The sequence below is a fragment of the Phascolarctos cinereus genome, unplaced genomic scaffold (assembly GCF_003287225.1).
Source record: "Phascolarctos cinereus isolate Bilbo 61053 unplaced genomic scaffold, phaCin_HiC Scaffold_1;HRSCAF=81, whole genome shotgun sequence".
Taxonomy (NCBI): domain Eukaryota; kingdom Metazoa; phylum Chordata; class Mammalia; order Diprotodontia; family Phascolarctidae; genus Phascolarctos; species Phascolarctos cinereus.
Window position 1 is genome coordinate 269,488,252 of NW_027555514.1, and position 25,946 is coordinate 269,514,197.

The following is a 25,946-nucleotide window of genomic DNA, read 5'->3' on the forward strand; positions in this document are numbered from 1 at the left end:
ATTTGTTTTAATTTTGGATGGATTTTACAGCTATCTCAGAATAGTAAAGCATGCCATTTGTTTGAATCAGATAGTGCTAGATAAAACACACAGGATCACAATGTTTTCAGACTACCTGTAAATATTAACTTATCAGGTGCTATTTTAAATTTGAGCAACCAGTCCTGGAACCAGCTCTGGCAAGGAAGGAGCCACCTTGATATCAACAGTCTTGTGATAAAATCAGAAGACAAAAGCAAAGCTGCTGTAAGGATTGCTGCTAGGTTCTTCTTGGAGAGGTGAAAAAAGGGGAGGCCAGAGAGAGGCAGACATGGTAGAGGTGGCTTGATTAGGCACTTACTGGCAAAAAGAAGCACTATTTCGAGGAGACCTGGTTGTCTCACAGTAGAGTACTCATGACAAGCATATATCTTCACTAAGAAGATATTTACAACAGAGGGAGAGTTGAAAAAATTCTATAAACTTGAAAAAACAAAACCTTAATATTCAGTGACCTTGATACAAAGGTGTGCCTAGGAGAGGACTAAAAAAAAAAAACCCGAAAGCATGTTTTGGAGTACAAAGATGAGAGAGCAAATGCTTATAGATAATCAGAAGTCTCATACCTATTTGTCATAAACACTTTCTTCAAGAAAAGAGACAAAGAAGGCACTAAACATGGAAAACATCAAGTAACTCACAAAAAATAAAGATGGTTCTATCAACAGGAACCAACCATCGGAGTCATTTCCTAACCAGCTGTCTGTATACTGATTATCAAAAACCTTACAAAAGAGAACAAAATTAATACTAAATTAGAATACTAAAAATAAGACCCAAATTGCCACTGAGTTAACTCGTTTACATCTATGGCCTAGTTAAACTACTGCTGACTCCAAAAAATGGGAAACCAATGAACAGACATCATCAAAACAGATTATCTCTACATTTTCTTAGGAGTTTAAACTAACAAAAGAGAAGACAAATTAAAAAGTCCTAAAAATTACCCCAGTCACTCACTCTACACTCCAAAATATCCAGACAAAGAGAAGTATTGCAATCAGGCAATAATGGTTTAGAATATTTATTCACGCATTCAACAAGCATTTATCAAGCACCTGCAATGTTCCAGACATAATACTGGGTGCACAGAGGATGCCAAGACAAAACCCAAAAGTCCTGCCCTCAAATAGCTTAAACTCCTCAGGGGATTAAAAAAGAAGAGAGATACAAAGACAGTACAAAGTAAGAGCGGGGAGAGAGAGAAAAGCACTATCTGAGTCGTGGAAGAATGGGAGAAGTTCCCCTATAAAAGGTAGCACCTGAGCTGGGCCTTCAAAGGCACTAGTGATTCCAAGAGGAGGTGATGAATGAGGAGGAAAAGCATTCATGGAACAAGCAAGATTTTGCTCGTGTGAAGAATCTTACAGATCAAAAGGGTAGCAGATTATGAGCAATCATCACCCTATAAAACAGTAAGAAGTATTGAAGGGAAAAAACAAATTTGTAAAATACTTAGCAAGAAATGCAATTAAATTATATCATCTCAAGAGCATTTAAAATAGAAATGAAAAACAACAAATAAAAAAATGGGAAAAATCTGTAAAGGTTTTTCTAGTAAGTGCTCTTCTCTGTAAACAACTGAGTAACACACAGGGAACAACAGAGTCCCCAACGTGTTACATGAGGAAGTTGAGAAATTATTAAAGAAGACAAAGATGGAGAAAGTGCTGGATTAGACCAAGCACAGAGAGAGGAAGTCCATGCTGGGAGCAGGGATAGAGGGCAGGCATAATTTCAAGGGAGACTTGAAAAATCAATTCTCAAGATACAAGACAGAGAAAAGGATACAAACTGCTTGGAAATAATCATTTATCTCTTCATTGCAGAAAAAAACTGAGAATATCAATTACTATTTGACCCATGTGCCTACTTTTCTATTCACAATCTTAATTAGAATAAGCTACTGTAGTATCCTTGAGAAAGGCATGAACAGAGAACAGACAGACTTGTGAATGATTCTCTACAGTAGACCTCATCTTTACAGTCACACAATTCACTAAAAAGTGCAGAGAATATGTTTGGGTTTTTTAAAAATTATTATTATAAAAATCATTTGATTCAATAGGAAAAAGAAAAAATACTGCCCTAAAGACTCTCTACTAAGAAGTTATCTCTATGCATACTTTAAATTTTGTGAGTTTGTTTTTCCCCTCTACTTCCTCTTACTATATCAAGGGAGTGATATTGTTGATAACCTTCCACTATCTTCCTCTGTAAGATTCCTTAAAAGATGCAACAGAGATAACTTCAAATATGTATATCAAGGCAGACTTTTAAAAGGCCCACAATCAAAAGAAGAGTGAACTAGACCACTTTAAGGAGAATGAGAAAATGCCTTTAATTACCCCAAGCAAAAAAAAAAAAAGCCAGTCTAGCAATATTCTTCCAGTGATACTCGATGGCTGCATGTTATGGAACACCAGAGTTTCCAAAGCATTGAAGGAGTAGGTCACTCAAAGCCTATGGAGAGGAACGCAGGCAAAAAAGGACTGCAATGTCTACAGAGAAAAAGTAGTATGAAGAATATCACCAGAGAGCTGCATTAATGAAATAGGTGGGTCAGTCATGCATTGGGACCAAGGGATAACTGATAGGCAGCCACAGCCCGCATGCTCTAATGGTGTCTACACAATGTTGACACACCTGCAGGAAGATCCAGAGCAAATAAGGAAGGATATTCCTCCTCACCATGGATAGGGGTCACACAGAGTCACATAGGATGAAGAGGTATGGATAGGCAGAGACACGTAGTCTGGAACAAGTATCCATATATCAGTGAGATCACAGAGTCATCCAACTATCAAAGTAAGTGAAGCATATATTTGTGAAAGAGTTGGGAGGTACAACATAAAGTCAAGGACCAAGGATCATGGAGAACTGTTGCCCTGAAATCCTTTAGATGAAGGGGAGAGGAGGCAAAAAAAAAAAGCTAACTTTCTTCAAGTATCCATTAAATTTTACTTACAGAATTCTACAGGAAGAAGATCACTAGATTTGTAGTGAGAAGAAATGGGGTGAAATTCCAACTTTGCTATTAACTAACATCAAACACCTCACAAAGTGCTGAAGTCAAGCTTGCCATGTCAAAGACAGTAATTGTTTAAGAAGCACTGAAGTGGTCGAGAGCGGGAAAAGTTAAGATGCCCTGGTTTAGAGGGTTCAGGAGTAAAATACTGCTCGTCCACTTTTAAGACTGGAAGAATATACGATGGAAAGAATAAGTTTCATCTTACAGCAGCTCATCATGGGCTGGAGGAATGAATAAAGAACTACAACTGGTATTATTTTTTGGTGGTGATGATTAGGCATTTATCAGTCGTGTCCAGCTCTTCATGACCCCATTTGAGGTTTTCTTGGCAAAGATAGTGAAGTAGATTGTCATTTCCTTCTCCAGTTTAAACTGGGTTAAGTGACTTCACCAGGGTCACATGGCTAGTAAGTGTCTGAGGCTGGATTAGAACTCAGGAAAATGAAACTTCTTGACTCCAGGCCTGGTACTCTACCCACTCTACTCAGCTGCCCTATCCAGCATTGAGCAATAGAGAAAAATGGATATATACTGGCCTCAGAGAATAGACTGAACAATTTTATAAAAAGAAATTCCTCATTAGGGTTGAGTTTGTTTAAAATCTATGAGGGATACTGTCCTGGCCAACACTGGTTTAGCAGTAATGTAAGAGGTATGTTTATATTTACTGGTTATGGAGATGTTGAGATGTTACGCTTTTGTGATGAGTGCTAGTAAATAACACTGATGATCCTTATCAGCTCCTATGCTTTAGATTTGGAAGAGGCCTTAGTGACCGTCTAATAGAATCCCCTCTTTTTGAGGCATTCAGTCATCGCAGTCCTATCTGACCCAAGATCACAGAGCTACAAAGTGTCTGAGGCTGGATTTGAATTTAACTCTTCCTGACTCATGGCCCGATGCTTCATCCACTGATCCACCAGCTGTCCCTCATTTTAGAGATGAAGAGACTTAAACACAGAAAGGGGAGGGGACTTACACAAAGTCACAAAGGAAGCATGACGCCAAGTCAGAACTCAAACCAGTTAAAGAACTACACCTGTTGAGCCTGATGGAAGGGAAGATCCAGAGACACATGACAGCTTCTTTCCAGTACATAAAGGGCAATCACCCGTAGGAGGGATTAGACATGTTCTGTCTATCCCCAAAGGACAGCATCAGCAGCACACAGAGAAAAAGTGAAAAGACAACTGAGGCCTGATGTCAGAAAAGACTTCTTCATAAACAGAGCAGCCCCAAAATGGAATGGGCTTCCCTGAAAGGCAGGGAGTTTTTCCTCTTTGAGTTCTTCGTGTGCTAAAGTGGGGACTCTGCAGGCATCAGGTAGAATAGGTGGGTCCTGAGACCCCTTCCAATTCTCAGACTCTGTGATCCTGTGACCCCAGCTCTCCTGACTCCAAACCCAAGACTCTTTACCTACCACCATGGGTCCTCAATGAGAAGAAACACAAGCAGGCACACATGCGCACGCATGCGCGCGCGCACACACACACACACGCACACACACACACACACGCACATACACATACACACACAATTAATGAAGTGAGCTCTAATCTGTTGCTTGGTTTCTGCATGTGTTATAGTGGAAAGAGCTGGGCTGGGAGTCAGGACACCTCAGATCTCATCCCAGCTCTAATACTAATTATCTGGATGACCTTGGGGAAGTCACAGATCCTCCACAGACTTCATTCTCCTTATTTATAAAAAATAAGTCTGTCCTTTCCAGTTCTAAATTTCATCTCTATTTCATAGATAACTTAATATCACAAAGTAAGCATGAAGGAGTGAGGGGCAAGAGAACCCAATACACATAATTATGGGATAGGCTCTAGAGAGTTAACGTCTTGTATTCAATAATTTAAAGAAAGCTAAAGGAGAATTACCTTGCAGTGACCAGTTAGAGTTAGAACATCTCTGAGAGTAAGGGTCTGGGGTCAATCCCAAGGACACACAGGGAGTTCCAGGTGAAACCACAAGGCCTACCGTTAGAGGGCAAGGACTGGCATATTCCCAATGGCTAGCACACAATAAGCACTTAATAAATGCTTGCTGACTGCCTGAGGCCAGAGCAGCCACACTCCTATCCTGAAAAGCACCTGGTCTCCTCTGGGTTACCCATCATAAGGGCCATGGTGTGGCCCCAGTGAATTAGGAGAGTCCTCTTCTCTGTTCAATTCAATAAACCATTGCTAAGCCCCTACTAAGTACAGAGCACTAAGCTAGAGTCAGAATCTTCCTGAGCCAGGTAGGTCATCAAAGGTCATATTCCTAAGGCCACAGGAAAATCAATATATATTCCAGTCCAGAAAAATGGGCTGCGTACCTCACTCACTCAAGCCAAGTTCTATAACACCCACCCACCCACCCCCCAGCTCAATGATGACCCTTTCTGGCTGAGCATCAAATCATTAGGTCACTTCTATCCAGCCTCTCCTGGGGGGAAAAATGTCATCAATGGATCTAGCACTATACCATGTGGGGCAACAACATCCTAGCATTATCACTGAAGCGACTGGCCTAACTTTCAGCTTTTTCTTAACAACCAGTCCCACTTTTTCCTATCTTGGAATAGTACAGGCACACTATTTTCTATGAGAGTCATTTCAGTCACTTCCATGTAGTTGTGGTTTACACTGAGCACACGAGTACTAAAGCCCTAAGGTTTTGGTGATGAATGAAAGAACAGAAGAAAGTTTCCGAGATATCAAGGGACCTTTGACACTTTACAAATAAAGGTGGACTAGGAAGCCTTCACTTAACCACTCTGGCAACCCATGGTGATTAAGCCTTCAGAGACCTGAAAGCTGCCTTGATGTAATGCAAACAGCTGGCCAGGGTGTCACTGTGTGATTTACAAAGCCAGGAAGAGCTGGTCAAAACCTTTAAGAGGCCAGCAAAAGGTTTCTGTGCATAAGAAAACCCCCAAAAACATTCTAACCATGAATACTGAGAACCTGAGCCTACATATTAGGTAAAATGAATGATATGAATCTAAGTTACATATCAAATGCTATTTGAAAGAAAGGTATTGCCCCTAAAAAGCATCTCTGTTGGGAATAATGATCATCAGTATTTCTCTTCTTTAAATTTTTTTAAAAAAATCATTTGGAAAGGGGAATATTACCTGAGAGCAGGGAATTCAGACAAAATGCCCCTACTCCTGATGAAAGCAAGTGGTCAGTTGCCAGGATTTCTTAGATTCCTCTGGTTGTCATGATTGGGAAATGCACCGCAAACAGTTCTCCACCACAGCCAGCAGGGGTCGCTGCAGGGAACGGGACACGGGGGACACACAAAGGAGCAAGTTTAAAGAGAAAGGAGAAGAGGAATGATACAAGGACGGGAAAAAAAATTTAGCTGTGTGTACTAAACACAATTACAATCATATTCACTGCTTTTTATTAAGTAGGACAGAAATCAGCTGGGAAATTTAAGGTGCATAAACTCCTATGCTGACTTCGGAGGGGTCGCGGACAACGCACAAGCCCCTGCCAGTAAATATGACTGCAAAAGTCCAAAGGAGAGCAAATGTGAGGTGACACGAGGGGGGCTTTCAAACTTGAACCTGGGGGCAGATTCCAACGCTAATTGACCCAAAGCCTGATTTTACTGAAAAGGTGAAGTGGAAAGAGAAAGTAATTTTTGAAAAACAATCCAGAAGCCACTGCAGAAACAGAGAATGTCAGAATTAGCAAGAGCTCACTGTGGAGGCTGTTTTAGGGGCTCGTCACCAACCAATCTCCCAGCAGACAATGGAGCTCTCCCAAGGCGGCTTAACTGGTAGCAAGCGTTTCCTTCCCTCAGCCCCAGTGGGTCTCCCTGCCAGTTTCACCCATTCACTGCTCTACTCAGAGTAAGTTAGGCAGCTAAAAGAATGAGAATTACCAGGCAGGCACAGAAACTGGGCCAGAACCTGTGATTTCTTCACATGGAGAACATCTAGAAGAGGGAAGTCCCACTACCAGTGCAGATCAGCACCTTTTCTGCGACCAAGTCTTTGGAGGCCACCTCGATCCTTGAAAGGCAAAGGGATCTGCCAACAGACAAGCCAGCCAGGATATGGCAGAATTGGGGCTTAAACCCAAGCTCCATAGCACAAATTCTGAAATCACATTTTTACCTCCAATATCGAGATAGCTAAGGCAAAAGTTTATTTTTTTCAAATTCAATAAAATCAAAACATATTATGCCCACCACTGTATCTCCATTAGCAGCCTGCACAGACCCTTGTACATAAGCACACAAGTGGAGCCTCAACTTTCTTGCCTTTTCTTCTTCTAACTCCCTGTAATTTGGCTTTTAACCTTATCGTTCCACTGGAATGGTTCTTTCCAAAGTTACCAGTGATCTCTTTATGGCCAAATCCAGCAGCCTTTTCTCAATCCTCATTCCTCCTGCCCTTTCTGTACTTCACAGTCTCTTAGTAATATTCTTTTCTGGCTAGGTTTTTGGGACCCTGCCGTCTCCCACTTCTCCTACCTGGCTGCTCCTTCCCAGTCTCCTTTGCTGGGTCTTGATCCAGGTCATGCCCTCTAACCAGTCATCCCATCTGTCCTAGGCCCTCTTCACTTCTCTCCAGTCTATACTATTTCATTTGGTGATCCGATCAGCTCCCATGGAGTTAATTACCTTCTTTGCTAGATCATTCTCCACACTGCTTATCCAGCCCTAACCTCTTTGCTGACCTCCAGTCTCCCATCTCTGGTTGTCCACATCAAAGTGCTTAGCACAGTACCTAACACATAAGAGTTGCTGGCTATTATAATGCTTATTCCTCTCCCCCCATACTGGACATCTCAAACTAGATGTCCAGTAAACAGCTTTACCTCAACATGTCCAAAACAGATCTTATTTCATCTTTCCTCAAAGAAACCCTGCCCTCTTCTTACTTTCCCAATGACTGTTGAGGGCACCCCCATCCTCTCAGTCTTCCAGGCTCACAAACTAGGTTGTTATTCTCGTTCTCACTCTCTCACCCCTATATCCAATCTGTTGAGCAGGCCTGTTGATTTTATTTTCATTAAATCTCTCACATGAATCTCCTTCTCTCCTCTGAAAATGAGATACCACCCTGTTTGCAGGCCCTCGTCACCTATACCTGGGCTACTGCACCAGCCTGCTGGTTGGTCTGCCTGCCACAAATCTCTGCCCATACCAGTGCATCCTCCAATCAGCTGGTAAAGAGTTATCCTAAAGCATATCACACACATCCCCCATCCATTTGAGTGGAACCCTATCACCTCCAGGATTAAATATAAAATCCTCTGTTTGGCATTCAAAGCCCTTCATAACTTCCAGTTTTCTTACACCTTACACCCTTTCTTCCCACATACTCTGAGACTCAGTGACAGCAGACTTCTTGCTGTTCCTCAAAAGAGACACTACATCCCTGGGCATTTTCACTGGCTGTCCTCCATGCCTGAAATTCGGTTCCTCCTCACCTCCACTTCCTGGCTTCCTTCAAGTCCCAGCAAAAATCCCACTTTCTACAGAAAGCGTTTCCCAACTCTCTCTTAATTCTAGCTCCTTCCTTCTGGTGAACACCTTCCATTAATTCTATATAGATCTTGTTTATACGTAGATATTTGCATGTCATCTCCTCCATTAGACAGCGAGCTCCATGAGATCAAAAACTGTCTTTTGTCTCTCTTTGTATCCCCAGAATTTAACACAGTGCCTGTTATACAGTAGATGCTTGCTTGCTTATACACTCACACACACACACACACACACACATATTTATTGACAGACACAGGTGCTTAATAAATGTTTATGTGACATGAATTTCTAACTCTTCTTCATCAAAAATTATCAAATCAACATACTGGAATTTTTATCGCCCTGGAGAAGCTACTGTCTCTCTGGAACATCTCTTGAGCTCAGGACTTCTAAGTTTCAGGGGGCTAAAGTGATCAGGTGTCTGTACAAAGTCTGGAATTAATAGAGTAGGCCCCTGGAAACTGGGGAACAACAGCCCATTGCCTAAGGAGGAATAAACCTGCCCAAGGTGGAAACAGTAGATCGAAGTTTCTGTGCTAATCACAGGGGGATTGGACTGTAAGTGGCCCCTGCATGTCTAGCCTGGGTAAGATAGGGAGGACCAATCTTTTAAAACAAAACTTAAGCTTTCATTTCATATAGCAAAAAGAGAGCAGGATTTCACTTACAGAAATGTGTTGCCCACTTTGATGAAACGGATCTATTCCATAATTAAAGGATGTCAGTATAAGAAACTCTTACTGTTAGTGCTAATGGAGGTTAACTATTTTCAGAAAAGAAAAATAATATGAAAATGGCCATTGTATATATAAACCCCAAGTCTAGATAAATAACTGGTGTGAAAACCTTCAGTAGCAAATACTATAACCACCTTAAAAAAAAAATCACCCGTCATTTTATCCAAAGGACCTTGAAAAATAAAAAGCACAAAACTACAGGAGCCAATTTAGCATTACTACAATCTGTAGAGCAACAGTTATGTTCATCTTTCTTCACCTAATCTGACCTTAATGAAAGGTTCACACACACAGACACACACACACACACACACACACACATACACACACCCCCACCAGAGAAAGCCAGAAGATGATGACAGCAGCTCACAATTATAAAGTACTTTCAGGTTTGCAAAGCTCTTTCCTCACAACAGCCCTGTGGAGTAAGTAGGATCAAGAATATTGTTGTTATTATATTACTCCCATTTTAAAGATGATAAAACTGAGGACAAGTACCTTGGCCAGTGTCACAAAGCTGAGAGTCAGAAACAGTTCCTAAACTGACTCCAAGCCTCCTATTGCTCCCACTGAACCAAAGGAGCTCCTGCTTAGTCCGTAGTAATCTATTTAACAAATTCAACAAACTAATAAGCAAATAACAAAGAATGGAGGCTGGGCGGAGGAGGGGAAACAGATTAAAGTCTTTGCCCTCAATCTAGCAGGGACAGCATGTAGGAGATGCCAAAACAGAAAATCAAGGTGAAAGGGAGGATTACTATTTACTAGGGGAGAGGGAAGGTAGATGGTCAAAGGAGGTCACCTGAGCTAAGCCTTGGGAAAAAAAGGAAGAATTTCAACCAGTGTGGGTCAAGGAGGAATCCACTCCAAATGTAGAGGACAATGTGGACAGACAGAGAGGTAAGGCAGGCAAGATGTGATCTTTCGCTAATTACCACAAAACAGCTGAGATAGTTGGCTAGTGGCCAAAGGGAGTTCCAAGGTTTTCTTTTTTTTACCAGAGATAAAGACCATACATCTCGAGATCTTAGAGATCATCTAATCCAAATTTCTCATTTTAGAAAAAAGGAAACTGAGCCCCAGAGAAGTAAGCGACTTGCCCAAGATTCGAACCCAGGTCCTTGAACTAAAAATCCAGTATTATACTGATTTGAAAATCCTTTGTGAGCTTTAAGAAAAAAATGTTAGTTGCAAATAATCATTGCATCAAAAGTTGTGTGGGAATGAGATTGAGACATATTTTTTGACAATCTTGAAACAGTATGGCGTCAACAGAAAGCAGTCTTGGAGTGAGGAAGCCCTGACTTCAAGTTCTGTCTCTGATATACACTAGCTGTCTGCCCAAGGACACATCACTCGACCTCAGTGACCCAGACAGATAGGTAGGGATGGAAAGTACAGAGAAGTTTCCTGCCTGCATCCATGGAAGTTTCCACATCAGAAGATGCATATTCAACAAAATCCTAGGGCTAAAGAAAGAGTCTCTACTCAAAAAAAAAGAAAGAAAGAAAAGAAAAAAAAAGGTTAAAGTCCAGATTTAACCTACATGCCTACTAATTCAGGTGGAGAGACAAATGAAGCATTCATTAAGTGCTTACTATGGACCAGAAGAATACCAAAATGAGACAATCCCTACTATCCTTCAGAAGCTTATATGCAGACAGATGGTGCCACGATGGCTAGGCCTCTGGACCTGGGGTTGGGAAAACTTGAATTTAAATCCTACCGCAAACACTGATTATGTGACCTGACCCTCTCTAACCTACAATGCCTCATCTGTAAGAGGGGATCAGTAATGGCACCTCCCTCTAAGGGTTGTTTTGAGAATGAAGTGAGGCAATATTTGTAAAAATGCTTTGCAAACCTTAAAGCAATAGTATAAATACTAACAAGAAGTATTATCATCATCATGAGAAAAGACAATACATAAAAGGAAGCTAGAGAACAGTAAGGAAGAGGATCCTCATAGAGAGGCAATACGGCTGCAAAGAGGAAGAGGAGAGGTCCAGAAAAGTCAAGAAGTGAGGGAAGAGAAGCATGGGGTGAGGGGAGCAGAGACAGAAGCATGGCTGGTGCCTCTCTGAAAAGAGAGGTTGACACAGGCAGTTATGGAGGAAGAGGAGAAGGAAGAAAAGAGGGAAGAGTCAAAAAGCACATGCCTCTATTAAAGAAAATTCAATATACAAAATAACAAACTCATGAAATCAATAAAGTATATGAGAATCCTCCATCTACACCAGGATTTATCCCAGCAGTCCTTTAAAAAGGACAAGTTTATTAGCAAAGAATTGGAAATTGAGGGGATGCCCATCAACTGGAAAAAGGCTAAACAAGCTGCGGCATATGGTTGCGATGGAATATTATTGTGCTATGAGAATTGATGTCCAGGAAGGTTTCAGAAAAACCTGGAAAGACTTACATGAACTGATGCAGAGTGAAGTGAGCAGAACCAGGAGAACACTGGACACAGAAACAGCAATATCGTACAATGATCAACTGTGAACGATGACTTAGCTACTCTCAGCAACATAATAATATAAGGCAATTTTGAAGGCCTTGATGAAAAATGCTAATCACTTCCAGATAGAAAACTGATGGGCTCTAAGTGCAGACTAAAGTTTATTTTCTTCACTTTCATTATTTTTCTTTCTTTCTTTCTTTGTGTCAACATGGCTAACATGGAAATGTGTTTTGTATGACTTCATATGTATAACAGGTATCACATTTCTGGTCTTCTCAATGAGTGGAGGAGTGGGAGGGAGGGAAAGAATTTGGAATTAAAAATATCAATAGATACAAGTACAAATAACTTTTTTTAAAAGTATATTTAAAACACAACTGGATTTATACAGCATCTACTGGAGACATATCTACTAGATTAAGTGAATCATACCTGGACTTCGTAGTTTCAGAAGAATGTCATGAATTCTTTAGTGATTCTCTGACATTATAGAAAGGAAATGAGTATCTATTAATAACTTGTCATTAAAAAGAAATATTCTCAATAAACCAAAGTTTCATTTTTTAATGTCCTCAAAAACTGTAGCAAAACTATTCCAACTATAATTTCTGGTTATACCACTTAGTATTTTTTAAGTTAATTATAAAAATTGCTTTGAATATAATATAATACACATACAGAGGCCTAAAGACAATGTTCATGAACAAAAATTTCAACATTTCATATATTAATAATTATCACATAAACTATGACAAAATAACATACTGTTGAAAAGCACCTGCTCCTTCCCCCAAACCATTTACTTGGCTAATTTTTAATATGATTTCTATACAAATCATACACAGAACACAGTTCCTGACATCAAGAGATTTACCTTTGATGAGACAGATGTGTGTGTGTGTGTGTGTGTGTGTGTGTATGTGTGTGAGAAAGAGAGAGAGAAGAAAGCTAGTTCTGTAGGTGGTCATATACAAATATATGGCTAAACTATTATTCATGCAAACTAAATACATTTTAACTGTTTCGAATGCTTCATTTAAAATTACAATGGAGCTTATCCCAGTTTAGTATGACCTCTCTTTTCCATTATCTGCAATGTATGCATGTATATACATATATTCATGCGTGCACATACATGCTCAGACCAGGCACACTTCAGTCTAACAGTGATTTCTGGGGCCCCAGCTGACTCAGTCTGGGCCTCTCTACTGCCCAAAGTCCTCCTCAGTAACCTCTGGGGATGAGTCCAGATGCCCCTGGTCCCTGCCCTGACCTGACATTTCCTGGTTCCCTGTTCTCACTCTTTGCCACCACATACGACACATACCCATATGATGCCACCAGGCTGAGTCTGATTCTCGGAGTATTGTTTCTCCATAACAGCAAGGCTTGTTCTTAGGCCTCTGGAAACTAGGACGGTAGCTGGCACAGAGTTATCATTTGATAAATACTCATGGACCAATTGCTCAGACATGAGCACAGAGGAGAGAAAGATTCAATTCAAGAAACACTGACTATGTTCTTACCATGTGCAAGGGTGGAAAAGATTACTTTGGCAGCAACGGACATCTACTATGTGTTAGATGCTGGAGATAAAAAAAGAAAAAACAACAGAATCCAGTCCTCAAAAATTTCCAGTCAAGTAGGATGATGAGCCGGACCCACAAATAATCTGAATACAAGCTCAATTAGAACAACAGAGGTAATCAAGAATGTGGATGAAGAGCCAGTCTTGGAGCTAAGAAGACCTGGATTCCGTTTCTGCCTCTGTGTGTGCTGGGTGACTCCAGACATGTCATGTAACCTCTCAGTACCTAGCCCATTCTAAGACTCTAAGCTGCAGAACAGGAGCCAATCTACCACCAGGGGTTACCTACACCTACAAATATACAGGTCCAGTTAAAAAAAAAGTTGGAACAAGAGATTTGCCTAGCAGAGATCAAACGTAAGACTCATGGAGGGAGAAATCACTTCTGACTGGAGACAGGGTGAACCACATAAGGGAAAGCCTCAAGGAAGAGGTCAGAACTGAGATGGGCCTTGACAGAACCACAAGATTTCTGCAAAAGATTAAGAGGAACACACCGGGGGACAGACTGCAAATGCATGGAGCTGAGAGAACACAGCATGAGACTGGGGAGAAAGAAGGCTAGTTAAAAGAAGGCAGCTTATGCTATTGACAGGGCACTTGGGTGCTTGTACTTGGACCCCCATTTCTCCCTAGCCTCAGAAACACTGTCCCTGACAGTTTCTCCCCAGCCCAAGGACGGTGTGCTTAGCAATTACTCATGAGTGGGCCCCAGCAGGACCCTTATCTCTCTCCCTGGTGCAGTTCCAAACAGCACCTGAAGGATTTATTAGCTTAAACTGGCTTTGCACTGGGTCATAAAGACATTCTTACCCACTACTATACTATCCTACCACCCTACCTTATTATCTACATCCTGGGCTCCTCATTAACTGTATTCTAGACTTAAGACATATGTATACTCCCTACATCTATCTTGTCTAACAAGACATTGATTGGTGGCAGACTGGACAACTCTCAGTTACCCTGAACTCTAGTTGACTTAGTGATGTATCAGGCCTAAAACCACACCTCCATGTGACCCCCCTTGTGGGCTTTTCCTAGTGAATTCTGGGTAAAACGCCTGCAGTAGGTACAAGAAGTGCATGTTCTTTTAAGAACTGACCACTCCTTAACCACTCCCTAATCCCACCCTGAATCCCCTAGTTAGCATATTTGGCACATGTTTTATTGTATTTTATCCTATATAAACTTTAACTGTACCTCTCTAAGGTTGCAGGATCCTTTAAGAATCCTTGCCCGCTGAAAAGCGTAACAACAAGCCTTTGCCACCTTGAATTAAAGAATGCTTGGGTCTGTGAATTCATTCCAGACGACCCGTCCTGTAATTCAGTCTTTGAGGGGTCACAAGCTCTCAGCCCTCAACACTATAAGCCTCAAAATGTAGACTGGAAGCAGACCACGGAGGAGCCTGAATGCCACAGAGAGCTCAGCAATTACAGCCATCGGGCTTTTTATCAGGACAGCAGCTTAATCACACACACTCTTCCTCCTCCGCCCCCCTCATCTTTGTGTGTTAAAAAGACTACTTGGGCAACACTGTGAAGGATGATTTGGAGATCTCAGAAACTAGAAGCACAAAGACAGAAAGCTCTTACAACATTCCAGACAAAGCGGTCAAAATGTTTTGAATCAGCAAGGTGTCAGCAGGAGCAGAAAGATGGTAATAGATTCAAAATACATTTATAGTGGTATACAAACTGATTTAAACAAAACAAAATTTTAGAGTTAGACGGGCTTACGATTCCACAGGTAGAATAATGCAGAGATTTAAAGAACAGGTCCAGGAAGTAGTACACTGCAGGTGGGCTCGGGCTTAGCCAATAAAAAGTAAGTTGATGGTTTCAAAAAGACTCCAAAATCAAGATAAGGGTTGAGCCAGCTCAGACCAGTTAGGGTCAGCCTGAGGACACCTGAAAAATGTTAGTGCACCTGCTTAATGAACTTCACTACTGTTATCTGACACACCCCACATAAAATTAGAGCCTCATTAACAAGTCATGGGATGTATGACCAAGGGAGGGGGAACATACTTGGCATATCAAGGGGAAACATGTAAGGAAAGGTGTAACCTGGGAAGGGATGGACCAATCCAGGCCTGGGAGGTTTCTCGCGGAATTCGACTGCATAAAAGCACACTTGCCGTTGCACTCAGGGCCCACCCCTCCTGAAGATGGGTGGAGCCTGCTTCTGGCCAGAAACGTCTAAATCCTCTGGACTTTCTTTGTAATAAATTTTCTTGATACTACATTTTTGGTGTCAAGCCTATTTCTAACACAAAATAATAAAAGTATTGCCTTATGCAACGAATCTTGTAACTTGTTAACACCTTGAAAAAACTTAATATGTAATATCCTTCTGCTGCGATCACTTGCTTTAAACATGATTCAATCCTGAGTTCACCAGATTTTGACACATACTCCTGAATTCTCCATCATGAAATTGCATTTTGATCACACTGGATATTAAGCATACTTCTGATTTAAAGTCCTTTTTCCCAAGTCCCGCCATTATTCTAGCCTCTAGGTTTTCTGTGGGTTTAAATCAGATGAGATCCCAGACCACTGAGGTATATTTATCTACATCTCTTGGATAAAATTCTTAACCTCGGCTGACATGTGGTATGGCACCAAGGTGGGGTTGCCATATTCCATCTCCATCTGGGAATTTCTGAGATTACAGATGCCCTGAATGGAGACAAGACTCGCAGGTCCAATCAAAGTAAATCATCCTCCAAAATCCTGAATGGACAATTTTTTTAAGTCTGATGAAGATCCCTAGATCTTACAGGATCACCTGGACTTCTTTTGACAATGGTTTTTGCACACACTTGAATGAAAAAGTGATTTTCATTAGTCTAAATCATCTTTTTGCTCCAGTTTTTGTACTGTCTTACGTGACACAAGTAAGTCAGGTAAGTGCTTCCCTGGGCCCCAGTTAGCTCATCTATAAAAAAAACAGGCTTGGAGCGGGACAATCAGGACATTCTGGACCCTGGGCAAATCATTGAATCCTCTCTGCCTCAATTTCCTCATGAATAAAATGGGCATTCTCATAGCACCTACCTCCCAGGAATAAAATAAGATAATCTACACAAAGCACTTTGCAGAACTTAAGAGGCCTAAATAAGTGTTAGCTGGTATTGTGACACGGGAGGGCATGAACATTTTCATTTGTCTCTGTATCCCTAGCATGCCAGTGTTTACTACTTGATGATATCTGGGCCTCCTCTGGTGATCACTGAGGCTACGGAATGGATAAGGTGATCTGGTTAGCAGACAGATCGCCCTAAATGCCCCAAAAGGTGCCATTTTCAAAGACTGCATGATGCCCACCCCCAGTGTCTTCACATCCCTATTGACTCAGTAGGGTTCCCCTAAGCATCTAGCAACTGAGGCAGCTGGTGGTGCAGGGCACAGTGAGTTGGGCCTGGCAGGAGGAAGACCTGAGTTCAATCCCAGACTTAGACACTTATTAGCCACAGGACAAGTCACTTCACCTGTTTTGCCTCAGTTTTCACAACTGTAAAATGAAGAGCTGCTGTGCGGCTCAAATGAGATACTATTCGTCAAGTACTTAGCACGGTGCCCAGCACATAGTAGGAGCTATATAAATGCTTACAACCTTCCCCTTTTCCTTTCTATCAAGTGCTGACATCCATGTGAAGAAGGAGCTTCAGGAGATGTCTTGGTATTGGTTAGATATGAAGAGCCCTGGTCGTCTGGGGCAGGATGCTAAAGCAGGGGTTATTACTATATTCATAGGCTTCTTAGGCTCCTCATCAACCCCATTTCAGGAGTCTAAGGATAGTAATGTAACAACTAGCACTGACATACTGATACAGCCCTTTGAGGCTGGCAAAGTCCACAAGTCAAATCAATCAGCCTTTCTTAAGTACTGTCTATACCCCAGGCACTGGGCTAAGTGCTGGGGATCCAAGCTCAAGAAGAAAGACTCTCCTGCCTTCAAGGAGCTCCTATTCCGATGGGGGAAGAAGACAGATAAAAGGAAATGATGTTGGGGGCACGAGAGGAGAGGAAAGGGGTACCTGTATGGGGACACCGTAGAGGAGGCCTAGAGAGTAAGGGGTGCATCCTGGACAGGAATGAAGACTTTATACATCTGATCTTCACAACAACCCTGTGAGATAAGGGCTACTATCATTCCCGTTTTACAGATGAGGAAATTAAGGCCAAGAGATGTCCAGGGCCTTCCTCAAGATCATACAGCAAGCATAAGGGCTTTCTTGCTGCCCAGTCCCACACAATGCCCCCTAGTTGCTCATGAGGCGGTCACAGGGCCGAGGCATCATGGCTCCTTCTGCCCTCCTCAGAGGGCCTGTTTGAAACAAAAGCCCTATCTGCCCATACAGTTCAGATCTCATACTCAAATTTCACCAGTAGATCAGCCTACAGCTTTATAGTGTTGTGGCAAAGAAGCCTATAGCTAAAGCCTGAGGCCATTTCAGGAGCCAAAAGGTGAGATCTAATTGCCACCCAAAATAAACTAGTTATCTGGCATGCCAAGTCATGGGGGGAAGCCAGAGAATGGGGAGGGGGGTAATAGACAGACAGTATACCAAACTCAATTATTTTTTAAAATTTCACCCCTTTCCTTGCATAACCCCACCACAGAACCTGATAGCTTAGGTATAATTCCCCATTTTAGCTGCTACCTAAAAAGGGACCAGGGAGAGCCTCTGATTTAACTGGCTTTGAAAAAGTCAGTCACTGGTAAGCTCTCCAAATTGACTCTGCTAGCCCACACCCTCAACAACAATCATTCTACCTGTCGGTTTACACTTCTCCTAAAACCTCTCCAATACCTAGGTGGTGAAAGGCTTAAGTCCTCAGTGAAGGAAATCCCTCTGGGGCTTGAGAGACGTACAGTAATAGGGTGAAGCTTTCTTACTGCAGGGGATGGTTCCTAATTCTCACTTCCACTTGCTCTGCCAAGTGCTTTCCCTAAAGCAATGCTGATCTCAGCAGGATTCAACATATCCTCCAGCTAAGCCTCTGGATTTTCCTTCCTATCCCATCAGCACTCTCTGCCTTTGACTTGTGCAGTGATAAGTCACCAAGCGCTTCTTTGGATTCAGGGAAACACTTCCTAAAAAACCAAGAGCTCTGTGAAGAGCTACTGAATGCACTGCATGAGTTAATTTCCATTTTCCTAATGTCAAAAGTCCAGCTTTTCTAATGCCCGCAATGACAGTCGAGGAAAGTTTCCCTAAAGCAGAGGTTGCCAAACTTCTTTGGCCTAAAAATTACTCAGCGCCCCCCTGGAAATCTTACAAACTAAGAAAGATGTCTCAGATTAAGTGTACAATTGTACCCGGGGCTACTACAGCCCCCCTGGACTGTTCCATCGCTGCCCCACCCCCCGGGGAGGAAGAGTATCACCCACTCTGGGAACCATCGAGCCTAAAGTGCTGGGTCAGTGCAGGTCCCTTCCCTGTCCCACTGAGAGGGCTGACTCCCAGTAGTTGAAGGGCGCCATGTAGCCCTATCAGGCCATCCTTTCACCTTTCCCCCATTCCTACCATGAGAACTATGAAGTCACCTCACTCCAGCAGTCAATATATTTGCAGAGGAGAAACCAATAAAGAGATGGAAGAGTAAGATGGGATGAAGGTGATGGACTCAAGGATGCAGAGAGTGATGTGGCTCTCCTCCTTGCCTCTAACAGTCACAGGACACAACAAGAGTGGACCCACAAGGGCAGACTTCTGTGACTTCTTCCAACAAGTAGCTCTTGAGCACAAACAGCATACTGAGAGATAATTTAAGCTGGGAACTAGCAGGGCAGAGATTGAGGGAATCAAGGATGGAAGAGAGCAAGCCAGATGGTGTAGGAAGCCACTAGGGACTGTAGGGCGTGGAAGAAGCACATTTTTTCCTTAGTACTTTTCATGCTGCTCTGATAAAAATGACAGTGCCCCTGAGAAGTTACCAAACAGCAGGCTTCCCTGAGTTCCCATCCCCATTTCTGAGGCAACCTCTACTGCCACTGCCTTTAATCACCTCACCTGGGTCAGCAGAGAGCACAAGGTGCTAGGGTGAGAAGGCACTGGATTTGCATCCAGCTTCCAGCATTCAAATCCTGGCTCAGTCACCTACAAATTGTGTTACCTTGGGCAAACAAGGTTCAGAAGGCTCTCTCAGCCTCAGTTTCCTGATAAGGAAAAAGAGGGGATTGGATTAAATGATTTCCAAGGTTTCTTCCAGATCTAGATCGGAAATCCTAAGAAGCATTTTCACTTGGGAACGATGGCATCTTAAGGTACAAATCATACATAGCTTAAGTAAATTAGAGGTCCACCGTTTCATGTTACTTAATTAGCTTGGCACAGATTTAAAATATCAGGCACTGGCTCCTTCAGCCTTCTCCCAAGTGACACAGCTTCTCCCCCAACCCCAACCAAGATGGTCACTTTCCTGCAATGCCAGTTCACCCAACTGCTATGGAAACCCAAGCTGATCTCAGTCTTTCTCTCTCTACTCCCTTGGTCTTCAGAGTAGGGAGCTTTTTTGTATGGGCCCCCCAAGCCACAACTTACTTCCAGCAGCTTGTGATCCTTAACTCAGGCCTACAATCATTTCATATGTCACCTTTGGTATGTGTGTTACAGGCAGTCAATCCCTGCTCTACAGAGATGGTAAAGATATGTGTATTCCTTGAAGGTCTCAGAGTCTATTAAATCAATCATTACATGAGTTGAACTAGAGCAAGGGTTCTTAACCTGGTGTATGTGAATAGATTTCAGAGGGTCTGTGAGGTTGGATGACATCTTTATTTCAATTTAATTGCTTTCCTTCCAAGTCCTCTTTATTCTATCATAGGAGTTTAAAAGCATTAGTCTAAGAAAAGGATCATGGGCCTCACTAGACTTCCAAAGGGGTCCATGATACCAAAAAAAAAGATTGTCTAGATTATGTTTCATTTCCTTTATTCCTCTCAACTTCTGTGAATATAACAATTATAATATTATAATAACTGCAAAAATACCTGGCACTTATAGAGCACTTTAATATTTGCAAACCACTTTACATATGTTACCTCATTTCATCCTCACAATGATTTTGTGGAGGTAAGTGCAATTATTAACCCCATTTTATACATGAGGCACAGGGAGGTTAAGTGATTTACCTTGGGTCATATAGGTAATAAGTGTCTGAAGCAGGATTTTAACTCAGGTCTTTCAGTCCAGGGAGCTAGGAGATGCAGTGGATAGAGCACCACGCCTGAAGTCAAGAGGACCTGAGTTCAAATTCAGCCTCAGATGCTTACTAGCTGTATGATCCTGGACAAGTCATTTAATCCTGTTTGCCTCAGTTCTGCTTCTGTAAAATGAGCTGGAGAAGGAAATGGTAAACCACTCCAGTATCTCTGCTAAGAAAAGCCCAAATGGGGTCACAAAGAGTGGAACACAACCGAAACGACTCAAAACAACTTTCAGTCCAGCACTCTAATCCACTGGGCCACTGAGGTGCCACTTCTATTTTTATTATCAGACCAGCTTAATTCCTCCTACTACAGGTACATACAGACATTAGATCATAGGAGGTAGCCAAGAGTTGGTAGGAATGGCAATGGGGCCAGTGAATCATGTACAAGAACTTAAATGACTGAACATTTTCAGTTTCAGAAACTCATTATGAATCATGACAGAACTATTAGAGAGATCACACAAGTTAAAAAGTAAGCTCAAGGCTCAATTCTGAACACGTGGCTGCTGCCTTAATTTGCCAAAAACAATCACTACCTTTGTCCTGGAATGTATGGCAGGAACATCTGATTTAAATCAGACCTTATCTAAACATCACATCAAAAGAAAAACAAAACCTCAGTTTAGTAATAGTTACCTTCTTTTCAACAAGGAATTCTGAAATGTCTTCTGGACTCCTTAACACCTTTTTAAAACGTGTGATACTCTGACCAGGGGAGGGGAGCCTGCAGCCTCAAGGCCACAAGTGGCCCTCTAGGTCCTCAAGTTCCACCTCTGACCTAATCCAAACTTCACAGAACAAATCAAGCAGGTTCCTCACCCCTGACGGTCTAAACCCTCATGTTAGGAAGAAATATGTCTTTTTACATAGAGCCATCATATAGTTATAACATAAGTACCGTACTGTGTACTGTCTTATTTGATTTTGCATTTGACTAAAACATCTTTGCGCTATGTAGCTGTTCCTGCTCTCCCTTTAAACTCTTCAAAACTTTGCTCATTTTAGACTTATCAATTTAAAATTCTTTTAAAACTGCTAGCAATGCAGCTCACCAAGCTGAATTACAATTCAAACTTTCACTATATGTATACATGATTGTATTTGTCATTATGAATGATTAACCTGAATGACAGGCTTGACAGACTGGAATATGAAGGATTAATTTATCAGTGGATAAAAAGAAAGAGTAGCATGAAGCTTGCTCTAAAAACTCAATGATCGGCCTCTGAGTAACTACTTGCAACAAGGTTATTCAGCACTCCTTTGACTTAAGAGACAAATATGGGGAAGCTAAGAAAGAAACAAATCGCCAGCATGCCTGAGTCATTCTTGACTATGACCACATTATGAAATGGAAAGAATGACAATTCCTAGGTTTATCACCACACAGGCCAAAATCCAGAATTTAGGGCCCAGGGCCTTTAGAAACTCTTTCTCACATGGTAATGAATCCAAAATCAGGGGCACTTTGGTGCCTATCACAAAACTGGTTGTGGAAATAAGCTCACCCACTAATGAATGCATACTTTGGAAAACTGAACCTTAACAAGGAGTTTGGTAAGTTAACAGCAACAGTAACATCTGACTAAGAAAACATTCCAAGCTATTGCTTACAGGAAATCACCGCCTCTTCTCCAAGAAACTGTAATTAAGTGAACCCTTTCCAAAGGGTAGAGGGCACAACGTGGTAGGTACAGTGAAGAGTCTTCACAAAACCAAACCAAACCAAAGCAACTCAGGTCACATGGAAAATCAAAAGTCAGTGGGACAAGGTCATTGATCATAGGATTTAGAAGTTAAAAAAAAGGGGGGGAGCTCAGCAGTCACCTAGTTCAACCTCCCTCTTCATTTTACAAAAGAGGAAACTGAGGCCTAAAGCAAGGGAAGTGATTTGCCCAAGGGCATATGAGTAGTCGACAGTAAAGTGCCGATTCAAACCCAAAGAAATAAGGTTTCTGAGTTGAAGAGGATGGCGATATCTAAAAAATAATTCTGTTTACAGGATTCTCATTCCAGACAAGTAGTAAACGAGCCAGTTACTTGAAAACGTTTGATAAGAGAAAAGCTGCTTTGGCTCTGCTACAGCCATCTCCCTTTTGGACAGTTCTAACAGCCAGGCAGTTTTTTCCTTAAGAAGTCAAGGCTCTGCTCTCTTCAGCTGCCACCACTGCCCCTAGTTCTGTCCCCTTAGGCCATGCAGGACAAGTCTAATCCTTCCATAGGACAGTCCTTCAGACTCGAAGCTGGATATCACGTCCTGTCTAAACATCCCTTGTTCCTTCAACTGACCATCACAGGGCATGACAAGACTACTGGTCAAGCTGCAGTTCCCCCCATGAAATCCTTCATCTCCCCTCCTTGCACAGCTGTCCCCACGCCTGGATAGCATTCCCTGCTCTATCCCCTACAGGCTCAGCTCCAGTGCCAGCTCCCATACAAGGCCTAGCCCAGTTCCCCTGACCCCCGAATTTGCTTCACACGTACAGTATATTTCAGTGAAATGAAATATATTTCTGTACCCAACTGTACACGTGTCTCTGAGTTTCAAATGTCATCCACTTCCCCCTTCCTCACTGTTTTACAGACTTCTACCTGTGGACCCCAATTATGTGGGATAATTTCCCCCACCTCCTAGTGTATTCCTCTTCTCCTCCCTTTCCATTCTTCTCTTAAGAATATCAAAACCCAACAGAACCACTTCTAGGCTCTCTAATTAGACTCCTCTAAGATTCCTGATGACAGAGTTCTAAAGAGATACAGTATCTATAGCATTTATTTATATGTGTCCATGTTGCTTCCCAGAAAAAAAAATTTGACTCCCTTAATGGTAGTGCCTGGCATGTAGTAAGTGCTTAATAAATGTTTATTGATCGCTTGTTTACTGAAACAAGGACCTCAGAAGCCACCTGGTCCTGGCCCCTCATTTTACAGATGAGGAATCTGTGAGGCCCTGAGAGGTTAAATGACTTCTGGAAGGTCACACAGCTAGCAAATGTCTAATGAAGGATATGAAGCTCAGTTTATGACACAAAGAAGGTCCTTAATACTTGTTGACTGATTCATTGCTTTCTGACTCCGAGTCAGGGGCCCTATCCATTAAGGTCCCAGAAGAGGTGGGAGAGGATCAGCCCAAGAGCACAGGCGAAGACGTTAGCCTTGGTAATGGGGGCAAACACTTCTTCCTCGCCGAACAGGACCCAAGTAGCCCGGAAGGGCTGAAAGGGCCCCCGGAGGCCATCTAACCCGGTCCCTTCGTTTTAGGGAGGCAGGGGCTCGTCCCAGAGAGCTTGAGTGCTTCGATAAGGTGCTAAACGTCAGAGACAAGACCACAACCGCGTCTTCCCGACGCCAAGGCAAGCCCTCCCTGTCCCCCACGGGCGCAAGGACCCGTGTTTTTGCAGGGCCAGCTCCTAACAAGGCACCTGGCACCTAGCAGGCGCTTGGGAAAGGTTTGTTGATGAACTGCAGGCTGGAATGAATGAATGAATGATCTGAAGGCCCTTCATCCCCGCGTTCTTTGGGGCTCATCTCTGTCTTCCTTAAAAATGTGTCAGCCAGAACCGAAAACAACGTTCCCGATGCGGTAGCTCCCTGCTTTACAGTACCCCCCCCCAGCAGAAACAAACGGGGCGGGGAGGGGGCCGGTCTGACATCAGCGCCGGGAGAGAGGGGGTGCTTAGGAGGGGTCCTCGCTCCGAAGCCACGGTCGCTGGCCCCGGTGTGGGGGAGCCGGGGGGGGGCTTACTCCCAGGCCACGGTCACTAACCGGGGGTTGTCAGGGGCTGCCGCCCCCCTCCCCCAGCAGCGGGGTGTGAGGAAGGGGCATCGCGCCCCCAGCCCTCCGCGGCCCCCTCCCGGCCTCGCCTCGCACTGACCTGGAGAGGTGCTTGAGGATCTGCTTCTTGATGAGTCCGGCCATGGTGAGGGGGGGAGCCGCCGCCGCCGCCGCCGCCGCCGCTCTCCTCGCACCCGCGCTCGCTCCCTCGTCGTCCCTCCGGCCGTCCCGAGCGCCCTCGGCGGGAGAGCAGCGACGGGCCTAAGACGAGCCCCAAGGCCCCGGCCCCGGCCCCAGCGGCCGCTGCCGTCGCTGCCACCGCCACCGCCGCCAAGGAGCGGGCTGGCTCATCCCAGTTCAGGCCGCCGCCGCCGCCACCGCCGCCGCCGCCGCCAGCGCCATCTTGACTGCACCATCACCTGAGACGCTTGGGGGAGGAACGGCCTCTCGGGGGCGGGACTTCGAGGTAGGGGAGGGGCTACGTGAGACACAGGCAAAGGATAGGTAGTTCCAGTAAAAGGGGTGGGAATAAAGGATAGCAGGCGGGGCTACGTGGAGGGGCGCGGCTGCAGAGACCGAGGGAAAGGACAGGCAGTTCCACAGGGGGTGGGGCCTAGGGAGGAGGGGCGGGGCTACAGAAATGGACAAGGGCTACTGAGAGCGGGGCGAGGCTAGAGTCGGGATAGAGTCGGTGAGGAGAGGAGGGATTATGGGAGAAGAGAGTGGGGTTACGGGAGGCACAGGCAGCTCCTCCAGGCTACAGGAGGGAGGGGAGGGGCTACGAGAGGATGTGTGGGCTGCTGGACACTCGGGAAGGTCCCCAGGGGCAGAGTAAGGAGAGAGAGACTATGAAAGGAAAAGGCGGGGCTACAGGAAAGAAGACCTTGGCTCTGAGACACAGGGAACTGAGAGGGGGATGAGGGGCGGGGCTCTGGACATCCAGAGAGGGAGGCATCAACTTAGGGGAGGGGTTTTGGAGGAGGGGTGGGGCTCAGAGGTGCCGGGTAAGGAAAGGGGCGTGGCTACGAGCAAGGGGGCGGGGCCTAAAGTGGCTCTCCATGGAGGCGAGGCTGGCGAAGGGGAGGGGAAAGGAGCCAGGCGGGGCGGAGCTTGGGAGGGAGCCTGCTGCTTAAAGAAGTGGGGGACAAGAGGGAGATGGGACTCTGGTATAGAGGCGAGGGAAGAAAAAAATCTCCGGCTTGAGGAAGGAGGGAGCCTGTGGCTTTTTTGGGGGGAGGGGGAAGGGGCAAAATAGAGGAAGGGAAACTTGCTTGAGAAGGGCTGGAGTATTTGCCAGCCTTCCACCTCCTGATCTCTGGGCACTGACTTGTTGAACATCTTATCTTTACACGTGGGAGCAGGAGTGGGCCGGTAACTGTTTAACAGTCAGCCCTGTGTAGGCAATCAACAAAACAGTAAACTAAAGCTTTGATTAGTAGCCTTTGCGGGTTTCCTGGTTTAAATGTTCACAATGAATATTTAACAATTGGCTTGGAATAAGCTGGCTCCAGTGTACTGGGGGGTACTTTATCCCACTCCGTTCATTGTTAGCAAGTCAATAAGCATTTATTTAGCACCCATTTA

At 43.7% G+C, this 25,946-nt stretch overlaps 1 protein-coding gene across 1 annotated transcript in view; it reads right to left on the bottom strand.

Moving 5' to 3' along the window:
- BLTP3B (bridge-like lipid transfer protein family member 3B) overlaps positions 1–24,773 on the bottom strand; it is a 76,732-nt gene extending 51,959 nt beyond the window's left edge. Inside the window, exon 1 of the mRNA XM_020978981.2 lies at positions 24,463–24,773. Within this exon, the coding sequence (XP_020834640.1) occupies positions 24,463–24,506 (44 nt within the window). The 5' untranslated portion in view covers positions 24,507–24,773. The remainder of the gene's footprint in view (positions 1–24,462) is intronic.
- Positions 24,774–25,946: the final 1,173 nt, after the last annotated feature.